The 23,210-nt window shown below is 33.1% G+C and overlaps 1 protein-coding gene across 1 annotated transcript; it reads right to left on the reverse strand.

Moving 5' to 3' along the window:
* Positions 1-6,270: 6,270 nt before the first annotated feature.
* On the reverse strand, positions 6,271-8,939 carry LOC107946162 (expansin-B3). The gene is made up of 4 exons (XM_016880382.2): positions 8,512-8,939; positions 7,943-8,249; positions 7,618-7,747; positions 6,271-6,810 (listed from the first exon to the last, which is right to left on the reverse strand). Exons 1-4 carry the CDS (start codon positions 8,678-8,680, stop codon positions 6,613-6,615), a joined length of 804 nt encoding a protein of 267 aa, XP_016735871.2. The 5' UTR covers positions 8,681-8,939; the 3' UTR covers positions 6,271-6,612.
* Positions 8,940-23,210: the final 14,271 nt, after the last annotated feature.

A 23,210-nucleotide genomic window follows, 5' to 3' on the forward strand; every position in this document is an offset into this window, starting at 1 on the left:
AAATTTTTATTTTACGCGATTAAGCCCTTTTTATCAAATTGTGCACTCAAACGATCAAATTTTTATACAAAATTTTTACACATAGTAATTCACATACTGAAAATATCAAAAATAATTTTAAAATATTTTTTTGACTTGAATTTGTGGTCCCGAAACCACTTTGTCCGATTAGGGTCAAGATCGAGTTGTTACATTGGGTTTAGTTTCAGTAGGTCGGGTTTATTTGGGAGTGGGATAGTGTTTGGGGCCTGGTTTTGGGTGGGTAGTGGTGGCCTGATGGGTTAATATAATATTAATTATTAAGTTCGGTTAATTAATTGATTTCAAATTGAATTTAACTGATAACCAAACTTTTAAAAAATTATTAAGTAATCTCCGATTGAATTAATTTGGTTTAATTGATTAAATCGACTTTAACTGAAATTTGCGTACTCGCCCTGCCTTAGAGTCGGGTATGAGTAAATAGCCGAATAAATTCATTAAACCATAAAAACGGACAAAACTGAACCGAATATATTACCACCATTGAAATAATCTAATTGAAATTTGGTTCGGTTCTATCCAGTTGTTTTTCAAATTTTTTTCCTTTTCTAAGATTTATTCATAAAATAAAAAATAATTACCCTATAAATCACCTACATAAAATATTTAAGAAATGGGTATATTTTTATCTCAATAAATTTATCGAAATTTTACATAAAAGTAAAGCAACTCATGTTTATAATAGGTGAATTCATTTTTTTCATTAAATAAATAAATTAAAATTTTGTTTTTATTTTTGGATTGAGTTACTTTCTAAATAAATAGTTTTAAATATTAAAATTCAATTAATTAAATATTTATCGATTAAATTTTTAATTCGATTGATATTTTTATTATTATAACAATAAGAAAGATGTGGAAATTATAAACATTTTATCACGACATATTTATTAATTAATTTATTCAGTTTTATAAATCCAAAACTAATAATCAACTATACAAAAAGCTGAAACCAATTAAACTTGTTGAAAAGTCTAATAAATGAACTTATTTCGAAGAAATGGTGATTTATTGGAAACATGTCCTAAATTATAAAAATTTCACACGAAATTGCTGGGGTAGCTAAATAATGAAGTACCAATGGAGGACTGCCAATTGCCAAACTTAAAAACTGTGCCCGTTGAAACAAATAATTAAAATTCAAGTAAATTTGATGGTTACAAAGGAAAAGTCTTAATTTGTTTTTGTTATGTTAACATATATCTAATTACACAATTGGGAGACATTTATGCTGAAACTTAACCACCCATTGCTTTGAAAATGGCGTTACTGTCTTGTGAGTTAAAACAGGCTGGCAGAGGGAGAGCTATGGGGTTGGTGGGTGTCCAAGAAAGTGGGGATGGGGAAATGGCCTTGCCATTGCGGAACAAGAATAAGTACAAGAAAATGGATTCTGACATATCAAGATGACTTGGATCATTATGCTTCACATCATCTTCATCGTAAGTACCAGGAACTATGTTATTGCTTCTGCCATTTTTGCATCTCTCAACAATGTTATTCTTGGCTATGGTTAAGTTTTACTCTTTTCAAATCTCTCATGTTTTCTCTTTGTTTCTTGCTTCACCATTTCTTCTTCTTTCTCTCTTTTAGTCAGTGCAGAGTTTAATACTTTCCAAAGTCAGCATTAAAGTGTTCGCATATTGAGAACTTCATGCTCAGTCCCCTCAACTCTCTGAATAAAAGTAATCCATGAACTTAGCTTAGGAACATTGCTAAGAAGTCCTGTTGCTTGTAGTCCTTTTCTTCATTACTCCATCGTCCATCCTTAAAATCTTTAGCTCTGTTGCACTTATCTGTAAATAGATTCTGAACTATTTATTGCTTTGATAGTGTTCCACCTAACAGCCAATTCTAAAAAACTTTTTGGCTAAGAATCTCTCTCTTTTGTGCAGATGTAGGTGTCATGAGTGGGGAAATTATATTTATACGAGAAGGCCTGAGGATAACTGAGGTACAAGAAGTTCTGGTTGGAATTTTTAGCATCATTTCTCTTTTGGGTAGCTTAGCTGGTGGAAGGACATCAGATGTTGATGGACAGTTGCCGTGGGAATCATAAAGACTGCTTTTATATTGATTGCTCAAGCATCTGCTCTTGGGGCAGTAGGTAACAGGGTATCCAGTGGCCTTGTTGCCATGTCGTTCCTTTCGCTCTCCCATACGATTACAGTTGCAGGAACCTTTTTCCTCTTTCTGCCGTTGTCAGCTCTTTCGGTTCTCTTTGTTTACAAGCTTGTACCCTGAGACGAAGGGAAAATCGTTGGAGCAGATTAAGTTGCTTTTCCAACGTCACAATGAATGGCAAGGAAGTGAAGTGGAGATGGAAGACACTGAGCATCTAGTAGAGAAACCATGAGCAAACTTGGGACTGACAGATGCATTTTTCAAGGTGGAATCTGGCAACTTGTATAGTTTAATGATTGAGATAGAGAAAGCCAGCACCCTTATGTAAATTTACATCATTCAGTTGCTGAGCTATCACTGTCCATCAACATGCAAGAGTTAGATTCCAGAAGAGAATATTTCTTATAACCCAAGGTACCTGCAACTGAAAGCTCTAAGAGTAGGTAAATCAAAAGGAAAAAGTTTAATATTATTGGAGGTGCATTTCTCCATCTCTTCCTATACTGTTGGTTTATCTAGATCCATAAGAAGAAAATAGTATCATGGCTAAATACTTCCCTGTATCAGTGTTTGACATTGTAGGATATAATGCTATTTTAGTAGATTCAAGTAAGAAACACAAAAGCTTGCCGTTCATCATTTCTCTCTTCCAAGGTTTCCTCTCAAATTTCTTCTCTCCCTTCCAACAGATTTACTAGGACAACTTGTAATGAAGTTTTGCCATATAATGGATAGAAACAAACACGGTTGTCATATCATGTTCAGTTCAATGAGGGTAATCTATATAGCTCCAAGAAGATACAATAAGCAGTGCCTCAAAATTGAAACTACTACAGTGATAATATATAACCAAAGAAGCAACACCAAACTCAGGTCAAGATAAAACCCCGACTCTATCCTTTTATTACCTTCGGTTGTCTCTCCTTAAGATTGCCTAATGGGGGGGATTCAAGCTTCGTGTAGCAGAGAGTGGACCAAAAGGCTTCAAGTTGGTGAAAACTTTATGAAAACACATGGTATTCATTCATGGCGGCATAAAAAGGAGACAGGCGAGTAATAGGTCCCTGGAGCATGTAATGCAGATTCTGGTGGCCTGATAGCAGACATGTAGGTCTTCCCACCAAACCAGAAAGGGCGCCTGGCAATGACATTGGCGGATCATAAATCTAATATCTGAATCCACAAATTACCATGACATCTAAATCCAAAACAAATGAGTATGATAGTGTTGGATAACTGATTTTTACCACCGGTTGCCATCTACACAAGTTATATGATTCGAATATGAAAAAGAAATTCTTATTGATTAAAAAAATACAAGGAATTACAATCTTGATCAACTTTTCTTCTTTCTTTGTCATACATTAATCAACTATAAGACTAGAAATAAAAACTTCAATCAATTGGCATATGATATCGGCACAATGGGCAGAGATGACTAGTCTCTAACCACTTCACGATGCAACCGTAATGATAAACATGGCCGCAAGGCAAGGATGCAACCTCGTCACCATCCAAGAACTCTTCCAAACAGACGACGCATTCTTTTCGTGAACTCAAACCCTTGGCCAATTTCCTCCTCTTCTTCAACGGAATATGATCTAATTCATCATCATCCCATATAACCCTTTTCAAAGCTTCAATAGATGACTTACTTGCAGGCTTGAAATTCACTGAACTCGTCAATGATTCCTCAATCTCGTCATTAGGTCTCACCTCAATGACTAACTCGACTCTCAACTTTATTACTTGACGTCCAAGGTTCATAGGCATACTATGAGTATCCCATGCAAAAGACATGACGTCAGGAACAAGGACAGTATCAATGAAGTCTTGGGATGCTCCGAAGTCGGCAACCATAGCAATTAGGATGTTTCGACCATTTTGTTCAGAAAAAAACAGGTCCCGACGGCATAGGATGGATCGGTTGCGGGTTTCTAAGGTAATTTGGGGGTCATGAGATGAAATGTAACGAAACTCAACATTTATGTGGAAAAAATGATGTGAGATCTCAAAATCAAGTGGTTCTAAATGATTCTCCTGTCCTTGCATAATCTTGATGCAGAAACGGAAAGCCATGGGTAGGGTTTGGATTTCGTTTTCAGGGTTTTGATTGTATATTTTTGATGGTAAATTAAGTGGTTTATAGGTGCATCAATTCCAGTCTTGCTAGGAATTGTATAAGCAGTTGGAGTCGAAAATCAGATATGCATGCAGTCAAAACATAGTTACTTTGTTAAATCAACTTCAACTTCTCTTTTGGCAAAACAAATATTGCTAATATGATTAGATATAAATAGAGAGATCAAAGTTGTATTTATATTACTCTAACCCTAACCCAAACCCAAGCCCATAATTTCTACCCTACACAATAATTAATCTAAAGATTTTGACTAATTAAATTACCCCCTCAAATATGGAAACCAATCCTACTTTCTTAATGCCACATCATAATACTTCCTGCAGGACTAAATTAAATTTTAATTTATTTATAAATAACTTAATTCATCATAATTTAACTTAAACTGAAAAAACTAAGCTTATCGTAAAATAATATTGAATCCGCTACAAAAAAAAATAATTAAATATTTTAATTGGAATTAAATAAGTACAAAATAGTTCAGTAAAAATTCTTTCCGCGACAACAGTTTCAATGAAGATTGAGTGGGATCTCCTCCACGTGTGGTCACATCAATTGGAGCTAAATTAAGGTTTTTAATATCTCATTTTTTTTGTATTATTTACAAATTTAAATTTTAGTTTTTAAATTTTTATTTTCTAAAATTTATTTTGATATGGCATTTTGATAGCCATGTAACTAAAAAAATGGCATTGTGGTGAACTTAAATTTAACAAAATAATTTTAATAATATTAATAATTGGACCAGAATTTTAAAATCTGAAAAGTAGGGCTAAATTCTTAAAAATACAAGTATAATGACTAAATTCCCAAATTTATAAAAAGTACAATGCGAGGATGAATTTAAAAAATTAAATGAACTTGAATAAATGGTTGTACAAGTTCGAACCTATACACCCATTTATTTATATTCACAATAATTTTTAATAATTTATTATAATTCTTAACAATTTTTAAATATTTTTCTATTTCTATTAATTTTTTATTTATTTGAAAAACTATATTTAGGTTCTTCATGAAAGTTTTCTTTAATAATTGCAAAAAAAAAAATTACAAATTTTTTAAAAAATACTGCAACGTTAGAATAAGGTACACATGCTCATGTCACTGTTTAGTTGCTTGTTAGTCATGTCAGCACTTAACAGTAGAAATAGATAAAAATTTTAATAAAATGATAAATTTGTTCTTTGATCTAACGTACAATGACTAATTTGTCCCCTTTTTTTAGTAGATAGAGCAAAATACAATTCAAGTCATATTGATACTAAAGAAGTTTCCATGATACTTTTACCTTTTATTATTCCATAATATGCCACTTTGGATTTAATGTTATTTTCAAATAAAAAAACTAATCCCACCTTGGATATTACCTTCAATGTCATCATTTAACAATGTGTTTATAACAGAATGATCAATTTATACTTTTTTTTTTATGTAAAGGGATTAATTTATTATTATTTTTATTGTAGGGAGTAAAAGACAATTCAACTCTTGAAGCAATTATCAAAAAATCTAAAATTAAATTTAAAAAAAAAAAGTAAAATGAAAGAATTGATGAAATATAAATAAAAAAATACACCAACATATGGTGGAATCAAAATATTTTTGCTTCTCATTTCGGACCATGAAAAATAATTTTTGTGGACTTGCGAAAATTTGAGCCATGGATACAAGATCTTTTACATGTAAACTCGATTGCTTATGTAATTTGGGATCCTCACCTAAGTTTTCTTTGAACATTAGAGACAGATGATAGAAAGATAGGAGGAAAATGAAATGGATAAAACTTTGTATGAAGGATGGATCAATTTTGCAATGTTATTTATGGAACTTAGTTTTAACGAAGGGATCAAAGTCCCCACCTCACATGAGTTCGTCATGTGGTCCTGCTGATTAATATTGAACATAAAGTAATAGAGATATAGAGGTTTTTTCTTTTTCATAGAGACAATTGACAACACATGTAACACATATATATAAATATATTACACTGAATATTCCAAATTTCATGAAAATCCAACGACACCACACACCACATTCAAACATGAATGGCAGCAACAATGCTAAACGCACACTTTCCTTTGGAGAGGGCTACATTCATCTATAATAACACTTACACACTGTAGAACCAAATAAAACCATTTAAGAGAAACGATAATAAAAAGGAAATAAAGAACCCTTGGATGCTGTTGTGCTGTCCAACCGGCTTCCTTTTCCCTTTAAAACGAAAAAACAGACTAGCAATACTTTTGGGGGACTAAGGAGACATAAAAAAAGGGGGCTTAGTTCCCTCTTCGTGATGGCTTTTAGAGTTTGAAGTTAAGGCGAGAGGTGTAAGTTGCCTTTGGCGACCAATTTCTTGGAATGACATCCCTCGCTGATAATGTTCTTCCTGCTGATAATGTTGTTAGTTTCACTGAGAAGGGCCCTTTCAGGGGTCCCCTTATAATGCACCAATTTGCTCCCCAAACATGGTTCATCTCTAACCACTCATCCGAATTTGCCTGCCAACAACATCCATATCTCAATATCTATTAATATATAGCATTCGATTTTTCCCCTCTCAATATTGTTTTCTGAACATGTGTAAGTTGTTTAAAAATAAAAAGAACTCCCATTTATGCGTGTTGCTTTCTTTCACCATAAAACTTGCTGAAACTTTGATTTTGAATGAGAATAGTTGGAAGATACCCTAATGACAAGTTTTGCCGTATGGTTAAAAGGGAAAGCAAAAGGTCACACTCGAGTGTGGCCTGGCCCCTATTGATATTATCACATGCAGGGAATCAAGATTCAAGAAAATACTTGAGTAATCAATTGAAGGGAAAAGTGGGTTTCAGCACTTTGCACATTGGCGCCATTATAAAAAAGCATGGGCAATGTTTTCTTAATAAAGTAACAGTTATGCTGCCCTAATGCAACCTATTTAAGCAGACAAATCCAAGATACTAGGAAGAGCCAAGGGTTGATAATATAATAACCAAGGAATAGAAAACATTCTGCCACTATCTTTTTAAAGGTATGGGCACTACATTGATATTAACTTTTTTGAACAAAATATTAAGCAGCTTTTTCCATGTAAATCTGCTTTGAAGATGCAAGCATTCATTGATGTAGCACTAAGAATTTTCCTAAAATCAGTCATATCTGAATTTTGTGGAGCCTAAAGAGCCCTTTTTTCACTCTTTCTTTTTTTAACTTTTGCTTTTGCGTTTTTTGATATTGGGCCATGGAAGTCAAAAAGATTTTAAAGCATTGAAATTAATGAAAACAGTAGAATTTATGGAAAAAGAGAAAAAGGGGGGGCTTACTTCTCTTATATGCATTGACCCAACATCTCCATCTCCATCCTCAAACTCCACCAGAAGAGAGAGCCAATAATCAGTCGACCCTTCATTCAAATGGAAGGCAATGTTCTTCCCTGGATATTTACATGGGGTCCTATAAAATTTTAAATAAAAAGCATTTCACTTTTTAGTTTAAAGTTCAGGAAAACCGATAGAAACAAAAGAAGAAAATAGTAAAGGAAAAAGGGTAAAATGAAAAAAAAAAAAAAAAAACAAAGGTGACAAAATAGAAGCGACAACGAAAAAGAAAGATCCTTGAAAAACAAAAAGGTAGTCCCAAAGCAAATACCTTCTATAAAGGACTGGGAGTTCGCCTCGGTTCCTGAGCTGTGAACTCTCACCGGTTATAGCCATTCGGCCAAAGGCTGCACCACTTAGGTCGAAGTGAGTGCGGCCATTGGCGCAGTACCCGCCGGGGCACTCGTCAGTTACAATGATGGTGACGGCCCTCCTTGAGCATATGCTCTTGTCTAGGCACTTCACTTTGAAGCATGCCCCACACCCTTCCCCGTTCTTGAACAGCACCGGGCTTACCGCTCCCACTCTGGCCCTCAGCGGCTTCACGTCAACTAATGACCCGTACCCACATGCTCCCCCTGCACAATGTCACATTCACAACCTACCATTCAAGTAATTCCACTTTACAAAAACTAAAATTGAGCCAAAATTGAGCACCGCATTTAGCATTTTTCTTTAATTAACTGGAGCTCATTTGGAACCCTACTACTAGATTAGTAATCTACCAGTAGACTCTACAGAAAAACCGTAAAGAAACTAAAAGAAATCCAGTTACAGATCTAGAATGCATTGAACAAAAATGTGACAAAACGGCAACGGAAGCCAGTGGCGGGCACTTACCGTCGCTACCATCGCCGTCAGGACTGCCGTACCAAGTGGCAGTGGCAGGGTACCAATGTAGGTCTACCTTGTGTTGCGGCACAGGGACCGCAGTAGACACCATTGAACACTGAAACAAGACTAGGCAGCATAATGTAACAATCCCACCGAATCCACCGCGGCGCTGCATTGTGTTAACAGGCGGCGCCACCACTTGTTCAGCCTTAGGCGGTGCAGGTTAAGTGGACAAAAAGGAAAGTGAAAGGAAAAAAGTAGGTGGGAAGAAAATGCAGGGCAAGAGAGGAAGGAAGCTACTTCTGCCGACAGTTTATATTAGCATTGAATATTGATAGTCTTGAAGACAGTGTTGAGAGAGCTTCCTACAAATATAGAAGCAGAGGAAGCAGAGAAAAGAGGCTAACGTTCTATTTTTTTTTTATATTTTCTTGTGACTATGGGATCCACTGGTTTTGGTGTTATTTACCTCGGTGCCACTGTATTTGCGGGTCCACCGACGGTTAAGGCGTTAATTCCGCGTCATCGTACTTGGAGGGAGCCAGGGGCTTTTTTGTCATTCGAGTATTCGACCGTTAATATTGTTGTCGTTATGTGTGTGCGTGTGTTTTTTTACTTCAGGGGCCATGTGATGGTTATTTGGGACTTTTTAGGGCATTATTGGTCTGGTCGAAACTATGTCGTATTGGCACTATAACATTCCAAAACTGGATTGCTTTACCTTTTGTATCATATGTACAGAGGGCAGCCGGAAGGTCCAAGCTATTCAAGAAATTTTAGTGTATATCTCAATTATTACTTTCAAATTTTAAAACAAAAGTATCTGTTAACAATCATGTAAATTACTTCTGAACTTACACAGTGAATGTGTTATCTTTCTCACCTTTTTTTCCTGTACAAGCAGTTACAAAGCAAGAAGTAAGACAAGTTAGTATACTCAATCATTCAGAAGATAATATGTTGATGAACGGAAATAATATCCTAATCAATGGCAAAAGTATTCCAAGAAGCAAAAGAATGGGCGCACGGATACAATTGATAACATTTCTACAATCAACTCTAGTTCATCCTCTATTGTTCCCACATATTCAAGCAAAGATGACAAGGGCCATCTCAATAGAGGCAATTTTTACAACATCAACCCATCCATCAACAACCATTCTACAATGGTCCCTAAACACTCCTCCAATACCAAATTTGTTAGTCGTTGGGTCATAGAAAGCATCACAATTTCCTTTAACAAAGGAATGATGAGAGACCATCCACGCTGGAAGAGGGTGATCTTGAGTTGTCGACCTTACTGGGTTATAGGTAAGGTTGTTAAGAGAAGTAAAATCCTAGAGTGCATCATGCCATACCCTCACCGAATTGATTGAAGCTTTGTTAAATACCAATTTGTTGCAAGCTTTCCATATATACCAACATAAGCACTTCACAAGGCTCTTAGAGCAAAATTAACCAAAGGATGGAAAGGAATTGAAAATATCATCCCACCAATCTTTGATGCTCAAGAACCCTTCTCTATGGAGGCTATAGTTGAAACCCAAGGCTCCCCACGTGGTTTTTGTAAAAGGGCAAAAGAAAAAACATGTTTAATGGTTTCCCTCTCCTCATCACATTAAGGGCAATTAGGATCCACCCCCTCATACATTTGTTAAAGTAATGCTTTGTAGCAATTGCATTGTGATAAGATCTTCAACGAAAATGCTCAACTTTCGGTGAAGTTTGAAGTTTCCAAAGTTTTTCCAACATTTAGTGAAATTCTCATTCTCGACTGAGGAGGCACTTGGCATGGGAAGTGCCCTAGGAAAAAAAGGGAAAGTTCACAATAACCAGAACAAACACTATAGGTTCCATTCTTAGTGAAGTGTCATACCATCTTGTTACTCGATTCTAGAGGCCTAATTTGAAACTTCAAAACGGCTTTACATTCCTCCCAATTAAAAAATATTTGAATAACATCCTACTTCAACGTATGTGCCTCATAATCTATAAGATCCTTGATAAGAGAAGGGCAACACCCCTTACCTGACCCAATCATCGGGTTCGGGCTACAAGATGTTACATTCGATACTAAAGCATCTACAGTCAAATACATGGTAAATAATCATCCACACATGCAATTAAGTGTCAATCACATTCAAATCATGCTAAACAGTCAATTTTGAGTCTTAATCGAGCTTACGAAAGCTCTTTTGTCAACCTGAACATGAAATAGGACCAAATTGTAAAAAATTTAAAATGTATGGATTGACGTTGCGACTTCATTCGGTTCTAGTCATGACGTGGCCATCACAATATGTCACGTCATAATGGCAAGCCCAAGCTCACGACGACGTCACTTATTGTAATGGCAACATTGCGACATCCAAAATCCGAGGTCGCGATGTGATCTCTATTTTTGGTAAAATGTACATTTTGGTACCTATTTCATATTTTCTAAATACAACCAATCAAAAGATACACCTAAATATCACTTCCAATTGTCTTAAAACCTACCAAAACATACCAAATGAGTTCAAACATACAATTTCAACTTTATATCAAACATTCTACACCTATTCATCAATTAGATTTAAACATTTCAATGTCATGAACAATATATCAACCAAGCCATTCAATCACCAATCTTTACCTATGCTAATTCATATTAAAACATGTCATTATTTCACTTCATTTACATAACCTTGTTCACCTTATGCTCATCTATGGCTTCTAAGCTTTAAACATAACTATCAACCATCAAAATTAGGTCACATTTTACAAGCATACATTAAGTTACAAATGTTCAAATACATTCTCATCTTAATCTCCTATTAACCAAGCTACCATTTCTACCTCATTCCACGCCATTTCACATGCCATATATATAGTTATATATCACCCCATCATTTAGCATTACAACACATATATGTTTAATACCATAAGCAATCTAAAACACAAATTCAACGTAATAGGTAATGGTTAAGACAAACTTGTCACAAAGTAAACACATTTACATACTAAGATAAACACCACATCGTTTATATGCATGCCACAACCTTTGATTCAAATTTATCAAATAGCTATCGAAATGGAGATAGTGTGAGCTTTAAGACTATCTGGCTTGATGTGCTCAGCAATGTGATAAACTACAAGGAAAAAGGGAAACAAACTAGGTAAGCATATAAGATGCTTAGTAAATTCATAGGATATTAAACAAAAATTACATTATCTTTTATCTAAGTGCAATAAGCTACCACAACTTGGCATGGTTTGGGTAGACATGACAAATCAAACATCAAAAAGTGAGTTTTAACTCATAATTTAATAATATGATACCACAATCACATATCATGCTAATTCATATTATTTCAATTAACAAAGTTCGAAACCTATTCAATAATGGGATGATACAATTACAAACATGTCAAAGTCAATATTCCAACACATTATTCAAGTTCAATTCAATATATTCTATGTGAACATCAAGGTCATTATATATCATTTCAATTTCTCATTTCGTATAAACTATTTCTCACAATAAACCCTAGTAAATGAACTTGGATGCACAAGTATCTACCCACACCAGTTGCTCATCTGAGCTGAATATAAACATATTAGGTTACTCGTCCGGGCTAAACCTTTATAACTGTAATGGCCCAAATTTGAGGTTATCGGAACAGTGGTTTCGGGACCACAAATCCGATGAGAAAAATTTTATTTTTCTTATATTTTTATGGTCTAAAATTTCACAAAATGATTTCGTGAAAATTTCGTTCGAAAATTTCGACGTTTGGGCACTCAATTTAGTCAAAAGGACTAAATTGTAAAAAGTGCAAAAGTTGAGTTCTACATGTTAGAGGTGTCCAATTGTTATGAAACTTTAAATTGGAGGTCCTTATATGGTAATTATACCATTGGTAACTTGGTAGACAAAAATGGACATGAGATAAGTGAAATAGAAAATTTTTAAGTTAGGGGCAATTTGGTAATCTAGTAATTAAAATGAATTAAAAGGGAAAAAGATGGCAAAAATCATCATCTTCTTCATTTGGACGAAATCAGCAAGGGGGGAAGCCATAGTTAGGGTTTTCAAGCTTCCAAGCTCCATAGTAAGTGATCCCAAGTCCCGTTTTTAATGTTTTTTACGTTTTTGGAGTCCCGGTAGCTTAATTTAGCTTATTCTAGCAATAATTTAACCTAGGATTTATATTTGGAAAAATTCCCATAGGTGAAAAGTGTTTATTTTGATGTTTTATGATAGAATATGAGGCTAGAAATTATGTTAAACAACTTTTGCTAAGCGATTTTAAGTGAAAACGAGTAAAACGACATAATCGGTAAAAATACCTAATGTTCATAAGTACATGTTAGAGTGGGAATTTGATGTTGCCATAGAAGGGAAAAATGTTCAGAATGTTATAAAACATAAGAATAAGAGATGAAGTTTAATTTCCGAGCCTTGGGGCAAAAATGTAATTATGTAAAAGTTTAGGGGCAAAATTGTAATTTTGAAAAAGTTAGAGTCGAGGGCTGTTTTGATGAATGTGATTATTAAATAAGTTAAATTTACTATTTTAGATCAAGAAGTACGAAACTCGAGGTTAGACAAAGGGAAGAATAAAGTTGAAGACTAAGTTGGTGAATTTGGCTATAATTGGTACCGAGGTAAGTTTACGGTAAATAAATGCAATATTTCAATATTTATTATCAATGCTGTTATTTTCCAGCAACTATGAATTTATTTTATGAATTTATTTGATGATGATCTAAGCATGAAATGATAGAGAATTAAAATTAAAAAGTCCCGTTGATACATAAGGATGGTACTAGATACGAATGTCATGACATTTGGGTAAAGAGGTCCCATGTAAGACCATGTCTAGGACATGGCATTGGCACCGAGATGAGAGGTCCCATGTAAGACCATGTCTGGACATGGCGTTGGCACCGAGATGAAAGGTCCCCTATAAGACCATGTCTGGGACATGGCATGGGCACCAACATGAGAACATCCCAAGTAAGACCATGTCTGGGACATGGCTTTGGCATGTTATTATCAGAAGAGACCCGAGTATCCTTATTATTCCAATGTAGCTCAACGGGCTTGTAAATGAATCATGTTCATGAAAGTTCAGTTTAAAGCATAAATGGCAAGCTCAGGTAAGTTGTGAGGCTTAAGAACTTATTATACTATCAATTGATGTTCAACGATGCAGCAAGGATTGAGTAAGTTATGCACACAAGTATTCTAAGTAAACAAGTAAGAGAACTAGTATGAGATTAACTAAAGAGTAAACTACAGATATAGACATTGAGTTTAATTATTTAAGTTAAATATTGTTATTTATTTGCTAGTAAACTTACTAAGCTTTATGCTTACTTCTTTTATTTCTCTTTCTCTTATAGTATTGCAAAGCTACTTCAAGGATCCTAAAGAAGTCGGAGATCGTCCACACTATCAACTACAACTGCTCGGTATTTTATATCGAAACACGTTTGAGTTATGGCATGTATAGGGATTTAGTTATTTTGTATGTTTGTAATGATGATTTTGCTAATGAGTGATGTGTAAGTATTTGATGATGTATGGTCATTAAAATGGTTAAAGATGAAGGTGTTTGTTGTTATGAAAGATTAGGTGATAAATTATGCATGGAAATCATGAAAGGATAAAATTTTGCAAAAAAACAGAATTCAGGCAGCACAGTGACGTGAATTTGAAAAATCACCCAAGATAGTATAAAATGAATTAGAGGGTGAATGATATATGGAATTAAATCTTGTTGAGTCTATTTTCATGGAAAAATAACGGTGTAGAAAAAGAAAATTTATATTTTAAGATATGTGAATTTTAGTAAGATAGGGTCAGAACTGTTTTTGGAGTCCCCTGTTCTGAGTTTAGAAAATAATTACAAATTGTACAAAAATGGTTATGAGTTGAAATTTACATGCTTAGATTCCTTAATGAGTCTATTTTCTGTAGAAACAAGTAAGAACTTCATATGAAAATCCTACAGTGAGAAAACTTATTTTTAGTAACAAGAGGTCAGAATAGTCAAATGGTGAAACAGGGGAGACTTTAACTAATAAACTGTACTAATTGGCTGAACCAAAAATTCTAAAAATTTTATGGTGAGTAGATATATGAGTCTAGTTTCAGGGAAAATTTACGGAATTAAATTTCGAGTTCTGTAGCTCAAGTTATAATTAATTTAGTAACTGCTGCGCGATTGGACAGATTTGCTGTAAATAGTGAAATAAATTTTCAAACCTAGTTTTTATGCTCCGAATTGGTAAGATAAGCTAAGTAATGCCTCGTGCTCGACTCCGGAAACGGTCTCGGGTAAGGGGTGTTACAATAACGACATCAGGTTACTCGTCCGAGCTAAACCTATGTCAAATGTATTTGCGAGTCTGCAACAAATGCTTGATCTCAGTAACATCTATAATCAATCTCGTGCAAGCGCGCATAAGACCCTATTGGCATGCCAATTGTATCCTAACATTCACTAAGTTCAAATGGGTATCTTTTATACATATAACATTAATTTTCAATTTAATCTAATTCTAGTATTTATACAAATTCACAACCAATTCATTCACAATCAAATATATATATCTAAATCAAATATATAAAAACCTAAATAAATAAACACCGTATGAACTTACCACATCAAATGTCAAATTTTTCAAGAAATCAACAATGACAACTTTTAAAAACTTTAACAATTTTATAAATTGGTACATGGGTTAGCTAAATCAAGTTCTCATAACCTTAAAAACATAAAAATTACAAGAACATGACTTAATTAAACATACCTTATGTTGGCCGAAAAAGTTGAAACCCTTGAAGCTTTCATGTTTTTCTTTCTATGATGGTAGTCGGTTTAAAGGTAGGAGATGAAAGAAAATTTCTCAAGCCATACCTTGAGAACTTATTTGTATATAAGATGACCTAGTTTCTCAAGTCAAAGAACTCATTTACATGATGGTCGTGTGAGAACTTATTCTAAGACTTTTAAGTGATTCTATTGAATAGAGTTCACAACGAGTCATGTTCAATGAACTTGTTTCAAAATAAGCACACATTGATATCCTCAATTGTGTTACATAGTTTGACATCTAGAATTGATTGCATGCATCCCATACATGATGGCTTAACATATGCTAGTCTATAACGCATTATTAGTGCCCCATCTTGGCAATACATTGACTAAGAACATTTTTAAGAACATAACTTGATGCATAAGAATTCCATAATTGCAACTTGTTTGCAATTCCTTTGCAAAGCCTTATTTATTCCATGGCTTCATCCTATTAGTACTTTGAACAACTTATAAGTTATTTGTACTAACATAAAGGAAAACCTTTACAAAGCAATTAGTTGTATTTGGTTTTGCTTTATTAACTCGTATACCCCAAGTGCAGTCCAATTACCACTAGGGCATTTATTCTATCATCTATGAGAATTTTTTAGACCATCCAATACTATCATACAATTTGATCAAAATGATGGCACTTGATGCAAGAGAAGCGTATAAGTAATATGCATGCATTAAAACATTTATGTGCGCACATGCATTAAAACATTTTTGAATTATTTGATTTAACATCAATAGATACTTGTACTTGTGATGCCATTCTTCTAGTAAATTGTATGGTCACAATAGTTGGACCACCTATTAAAATCTCAACGATTGGTATCAATATAAAATGTTTAGAATGCCATTAAATTTATAACATATGCTTCTAATTTTATCTTCTAGCAATAGAGAAATTGAGATTCTGTAAGGGTATAAACTCAATCTATGGAAGTCAATACCACTCGCACACTTGTAAAATCAAAAGGCAACCAATTACTTTATTGTTTCCCACCCTACATACCTTACATGATGCCTTATGTAGCCATACCCAAACCATAGATCCTTAACTGTATGTTCTAATCATTTCAAAATTATATAACAATTGAAGATATCTGGAGTTAACGAATTTGCGAAGCTTTTTTGGCATCAACTCACCTCTAATCAACTGAAGAATAACTTTAACATGATGTTGAATATCTTTGGATGTTGAATTCTTTGGGAAATGTTCAAAGCGACTCTTCAACCATGTTAACTTAATTCAAAGCCTAGTGAAATTAGACTTAAGGTCGATACTTGTTCCTAGTGCTCGAAAAAGGAGCTCCCGTAGATTATACTAAGGAATTTCCATTACTGGACACTTGTCCAATAGAAGGCATGTTAGTAATGCTACATCTTCCAACATTATTGTTGCTTCACTACATGGGAGATGAAAATGTAGATCTCAGGTCTCCATCGTTCACTCAAAGCATAGATGAAGTTCAGTATGAAAGTAAAATTTTGAATTTGGTTAGTACAATAAAACCTAATTTCTTTTAAGTGATGAATGATTCTATTGTCAGGCGGATTTATTTTCATATTACTGCTGCATCAAGTTGCTAGAGAATACTCCATTGTTGTTGCATTTTAACCAACTGTCGTTCTTTTAATATCAATATGGGACAACCATTATGTTTGATTGGAAATTTGGATTTAGAAAAGCTTAGCATGTAATAACATAGAATGTAGAGGAATGTTAGTTTTTGTGGAAAACTAACAAGTGGCATGGGCTATTTAATGTTTTAGGATTAGGGTTCGTTAGGATTTTCCATAGGACCTTGACACCAATGTGTAGCAAGGTCATTTTAATTTCTATTTTCCTCTTCAAATAATCGATTATGAATTATAATTTTACGTTTTTTTTTAATTTTTATGCAAAACCCGCAGATATTAGGTTTTGTTTAAATATTATCTAGAGTGTTACAAAGCAACTATATTGATATAATTTAAATTTTAAATATTTTACACGGAAATCGATACCCATTGGTGTCGAGCTTCTTTAATCATTCCATAATCACTACTTGATATTCGAGTAGGATACGAAAACTTGACAGCACAATACATATAACTGAGCTCGACACCCATGAGTATCAAAATAACTTTTAAAGTTTGATTTAATTTTAAATATAAGTTTCAATTCTTTTACCATGTATTCATATTTTGAAAATAATATAATAAGTTCATTTGTATTTAAAATTTTGAAAAATATTTTAATTTTAATTAAGTAATTAATAATAACTATCTATCAATATTAAAATATAAATATTTAACATATCTTTTATGTTTATATTGTAATATTAATAGATTACTTCATATTCAATATGTGAGTAATAAAATAATTTTTTATGTGTTAAAGAAAAATGTAAATATACATAGTAAAATTTAAATGTAGTATTTTATTTTGGAGTGAGTGTTTTGTGGGAGCGATTTTTTTTTAAAATAGATTTTTAGGTAGATGGTTAATTTTTTTTTAAAGATTTTATAAAAAAATATTAAAAGAAATAAAATATTTGTTAGTGTTTTGTTTTTCTTTTTGATAATTGGAGTAGAGATTATGCGCTATAACCTAATACTCTTGCCATTGAATCAAATCAACAGGTTATTGGTTTTTAAGGTATATTTATTTGGTTTTTCAAAAATTAAATTTTTTTAAAATCTTTTCCTATTTAAGTTGTCGTTCAGAAAAAATTAATGGAGTAAAAATAATAAATGAATATATATTAGTATTATAAAATAATTAAAAAGTGGGCCAACAAATTTGGAGTATTGAATAAGTTGATCCCATTGAAAAGCGGAGGCTAAATTGAATCTTTAAATGACTCATTTATGGTTTAGTTGATGTTTAGAGTAAGGTAGGAAATAGGAACTACGGAAGGGTTGAAGCGATGGTCCAGCCAGAACAGTAGGGGTAGCGGCACTCTTGAATTATTGGTGGCACACCAACCAAATAAAAACAAGACCAGTCTAAAAACCTTGTCTGTTGCACAAGTCTATGGACCACTTAACTGAACTGAACTGATGGTTGGGGTAAATAATATATTTAGTAACAAACATAATGATTCACATATTTACTTTCGACTCTGACTCCAATCCTTACGCCACAACGCATTCATTTTCTTACTCTTGTCTTGTTAGAAAGAATGCATTAATTGGCAATGTGAGAAACTCATTGTCTCTAACTAAAATGTTGGGGTAAATGAGAAGAAGAAAGAGTAGTTGATGCAATTCAATAATGATGTGTACTTTAAAAAGTTTGAAAGATAGGTTAGGCATATGTTTTGTTTTGGCGCTAATGATATGCTCCTCCACTTTCATTTGTTGGAAAAAGGAGTTTTAAAAATAATAAAGGTAGAGGTGTGGTGTGGTGTTTGGTAGAATTGTCTGGGGAGAGTGGGATGATGATCCAAGACCAACAATTCAGGAAGGATGTGCACAAATTTCTAAGGGGTGGAATTGTAAAGCCTCACATCAGCGAGTTAGTCCATAAATTGCTCTAAAAACATGATGGAAAGTGGAGGATAGGATTTGAAAATAAAAAAAGGATTCATTGCGAAGATTCCATGTGAAGAGTTGCGGGCGTACGTTTTTACGAGTATCATCCTGTTACACATTTGGACTTCTATTTAATGAAGTATACTCAAACCAAGCCATTCCTGCTTAATGCTGAATGGTTTAGTTAGTTTGACTGTGTGCATCCAATTAATTAACTAAAGAAGGGGTTAGTGCTCTCAAAAGAGATTTGTATCCATCTTTTTTATTTTAATAAGGAAAGGTGATATGGTAGTTAAAGCCCGTTGAAGAATTCCATTCAACTATAAAACATGCATGGCTTTTTTTATTCACTGTCGGTCAGGGGCCCACTCCCTAAAATGTAAATTTGTAAAATTAGCCTCTTTTGTTTACAAACTTAATCGAGTAAAAACTAAAATACATTTTGCCCTTAAAAATTATAAATATATATAAATTATTGACATCGTCATGTTTAACTCTAAAACAACTTAATTAATTCTGCTTTCCAAAAAGTTTTCTAACTTCATTCGTACCACAGAAAATATTTAAGGACTAGCCAGTAATATATACATATATGTGATTTATAGTAATACTTTTTAATGTTTCGATCTCGGTAATTCCCAATTAATTTTTTAATAGTAAAGAGATTAAATTACTTCTAATCGAATGAAAATAAGAGCAGTATATTAATATCCAGTTTAACAAAAAGATAAAGAAATTAGATTTTTCTTATGGAATTTAAAATTAGAGAAATTAATTTATGATATGACAAAAAAAACTTAATTATAACATTGATAAAATAATGGGGAAGCCAAATAAATAAAGGAAATTGATGCATTCACCCGAAGTTGGAGATTTGGAAATACAAACAGTGGGTGAATGGTTTTATTCATCTTCCAAGTCCAAGTCAAATAAACAGCTGTCACTCAAACGTGTCGCCACCAGACTCCAGCGTCCATTTGCGACAATGTTGGCACCACAAATGAAGCCTCCTCACCCTCTTCACTCCAGGGTTGAGATTTTCGAGACAAAGCCTAAATGTCAATTTGAACCTTACTCTACTTGCCTATGCTCCATCTCCTGATTTTCTAATATGTTGCCTTGTGTCGGCAACTAATTTCAACTGTCCAGATTCAATGCAACATTTCCAATCCACAAACTTGAAATCTTCAAATCACTTCTTTCACTTTTTTAAAAAAAAAAAATTCTCTAATCCCCTTTTATCATATTCTCAAATAATTTTGATCCAATCACGTTTCGCCACATGTATTATTAAACCCAGTGATATGAAATTGAGGGCTAACAGTAGGTGATGGAAGTCTTGGTTTAAGGGAGTAGGTATGATGGTGAGGGTGAATGAGGCAATTGCAGATGAAGCAGTATTTTGGGAGTTAAGGAACGTTTCACTTATTATTTTTAAATGTCCATGACTTTATTTAAATATAAAAAATAATTATTGATCTAATCACATGATTATTAAACTCGAAATTGTTAATTTCTTGGGTTCTATTTTTATTTTTATTTATCAAGATTGCATTCCATTTATTATCAATTAATATCGATTCATTGTACATAAAAATTGTGAGAGGTAAAGGAATGTTTGTTTCACGTAAAAGTTTTTACGAAAAATGTTTTTATTTTTTTATTTGTTTTATATAAATAAGATGGTAATGTAAATATTTTCAAGTCAACATAAATTATCTCTTTATCTTGTAAATGTTTATCAAATTTTTTCAATAAGACAGTTTCTAAACTGATAAGGCATTGTTTACCAAAATGTCTTCGAACATTTCCAATTGACGTTAGATGCGGATTACATCAACAATACACTATCAATAATCAACCAATTTACATTCAATTATTAATTACAATATTTTTCAATGTATTCATTAGTCTTTAAAATAGAAACAAACTTTCATTTAAGCTTCAAATTGATTCCTATTTACTATTATACAGTAGGACTCCTATTCTTTTTTTACAGTCAATTTTCTTTATTTGTTTAGTTCTATGTACAAACTTCAATTAGTTTTTACAATTTAGTCATTTTCACACTAAGGCTTAACAATTCATAATAAGCACTAAAACTTCAATAATTCCATGGCAATTTTCTAAAACTTTAACAGTTTTAACAATTATTATAACTTATTCGATTTGGGAGCTTAAATAGCTTGGAGCCCTTTCCAATTGTTTTCTTAATTTTTGAACGTGGAAGATAATGATTATAACTATCCATAAAAAAAGGGTATGAGAAAAAGAGATTTTTGTTTTATTCCCAATATTTAATTTAAAGTTTAACGAGCAACCTATTTGTAATTAGTTTTTAATTGATGATGAGATAATTAAAAATTAAGACTAACGTATAAATTTTATATATTAATATTATGATTCCTAAATTATATAATAAAACAAAAATACAAAAGCTGATACACCTCTATTCAAATTGTAAGGGATGTTTTAAACTAATTTTCTGAGAAGAGCCTGATGCCTCTCTCATAGTCGCATGTATTTTATAATCTTAGAACGTGGGAGCAGCTCTGGTACAAGGAACATTTTGGACTTCATTTCTTTCAAAATGAACCTAAGCATGTATATGCTATTATTTATAGCTATGTGTTGGCTAGCATGATTTTTGTTCTACTTACCATTATGAAGCTTGATAACTCAATTTCAAGTGAACATTAGAAGTTTAAGGAACAAATGAGAAAAAAAAAAAAACAAGTGGATGTGAGATGTTACCTATGATGAAATATTGCATTGTGATTTCAACTTTGAATTGTATTTGTGAACTACATTGCCCCCTATCTCCCGTGGAAAGAACAACATTAGGTCTTCCATTTCAGCAGCAACAAGTAGCCGGCCTTCAGGAATTCCGGGAATTTTATAACCAAAAAAATGAGCAATCCCCAAAATCAGCCGGCAATTGCATGCTTCATCCAACCAAACGTGACCCCATACATACAGGCTGTAGTAACAAAATCCCAGTTGACAAGCCGGCCCACCTTTTATGCACGGAAAACCTTACCAACCGTATTTATATATAACCCTTCATTTCTCCACTCGTATTAATACAATGTACTCCAAAATGGGAATTTAAAGTTAAACCAATCATTATCGAAGACCTTGGTGAACTTGTTCATTGTTCTAGCCATTGGCATTGCTCTCTTTCTCTCGGTAGGTTCACAGTGTCGTGCAAGGCCCTCGTCTCTGGCAAAGTTTTTCTGCATTCCGAGCTGAGAATATATTGGGGTCAAGCTATAGGAGTCTTGGAACTATGCTTCCGAAAGGTCAGCCTGTACCACCATCTGGGCCTAGTCCCCAGATAAACTGATCACCATACCTGTTGCAATATTGTCTAGTGAAAGCCATGTTTAACAAGTATAAGGATAATGATGCAGTTGAGGGGTAGCGTCAGTTATGGGTGTCTTTTTCTTGGATACGTTGTATTTATAGTTGTAGCAAACATGTAGAGGGTTTCTTCAAACGTTGAGTTGATTTTATTGATCACGCCTTAAAAAAATAAATGCAGACAAAGAATTGAATGTTTAGGCACTGGACATTCACTTGCTTCTCTTTTTAAAGAATAGCCACACTGGCTTGCTAAGATGGTATTTCAACAACACGTGCATGAGTAGCTTATCATATCCAATTACCTCATTCGTAACTCAATATAGTAATTAGAATGTTAAAAACTGTCAGCAAAATAGAAATGCCGACCCATAATATTAAAAACTATCAACAAGCTATTGAGTTGTGACAATAAGATATATGAGATCACATTATGTTGGTATAAGGTTTGTGTGTAATCTTTTCATCTTTTGATGAAGAAAAAACATCCTTATCCTATTGTCATATGATTTTTAATCAACCTTTGTCAAATCATGGAAAACCAAGAAAACACAATCCAAGAGAAGTACTAATGGAAGAAGGAAAAAAAAATTTCCTAATTGGAAAGCATACATGTCCAATCAAGTTGACTAGTAACCACAGGTGAATTAATTATGACATCGATTTATAGGTTAAATTAGATAAATTATTTAAATAATAATAAGAACTTTAAAAAAGAAAAAATGTTAAAAATATAATAAATTAATTCTATCAATTTTTTAATCTGATCCAACCAATTTGTATCGATTTGCAAGTCAATCGATCTAACTCTTTGGACCAATAACTCAATCAATTTTCGATCTAATTGGTTCAACTGATCAATTATTAGAATATGTATTTTTGACTTAGTAGATAATATAATTGCTGTGTTTTTGGTTGATATGGAATAGAGGCGTAATAGCAATGAAGGAAAAAAAAATAAAATGA

This window comes from Gossypium hirsutum, chromosome D12 (assembly GCF_007990345.1).
Source record: "Gossypium hirsutum isolate 1008001.06 chromosome D12, Gossypium_hirsutum_v2.1, whole genome shotgun sequence".
NCBI lineage: Eukaryota > Viridiplantae > Streptophyta > Magnoliopsida > Malvales > Malvaceae > Gossypium > Gossypium hirsutum.

What these genes read in the sequence shown, in the direction of transcription:
- LOC107946162 (XM_016880382.2), bottom strand. Translation starts at nt 8,680, where the DNA reads ATGCAGCGCCGCGGTGGATTCGGTGGGATTGTTACATTATGCTGCCTA. An exon ending in TGACGGCGATGGTAGCGACG is followed by an intron (nt 8,250 to 8,511) that starts GTAAGTGCCCGC and finishes GACATTGTGCAG; the next exon opens with GGGGAGCATGTGGGTACGGG. An exon ending in GGTCAATGCATATAAGAGAA is followed by an intron (nt 6,811 to 7,617) that starts GTAAGCCCCCCC and finishes TGTTGTTGGCAG; the next exon opens with GCAAATTCGGATGAGTGGTT.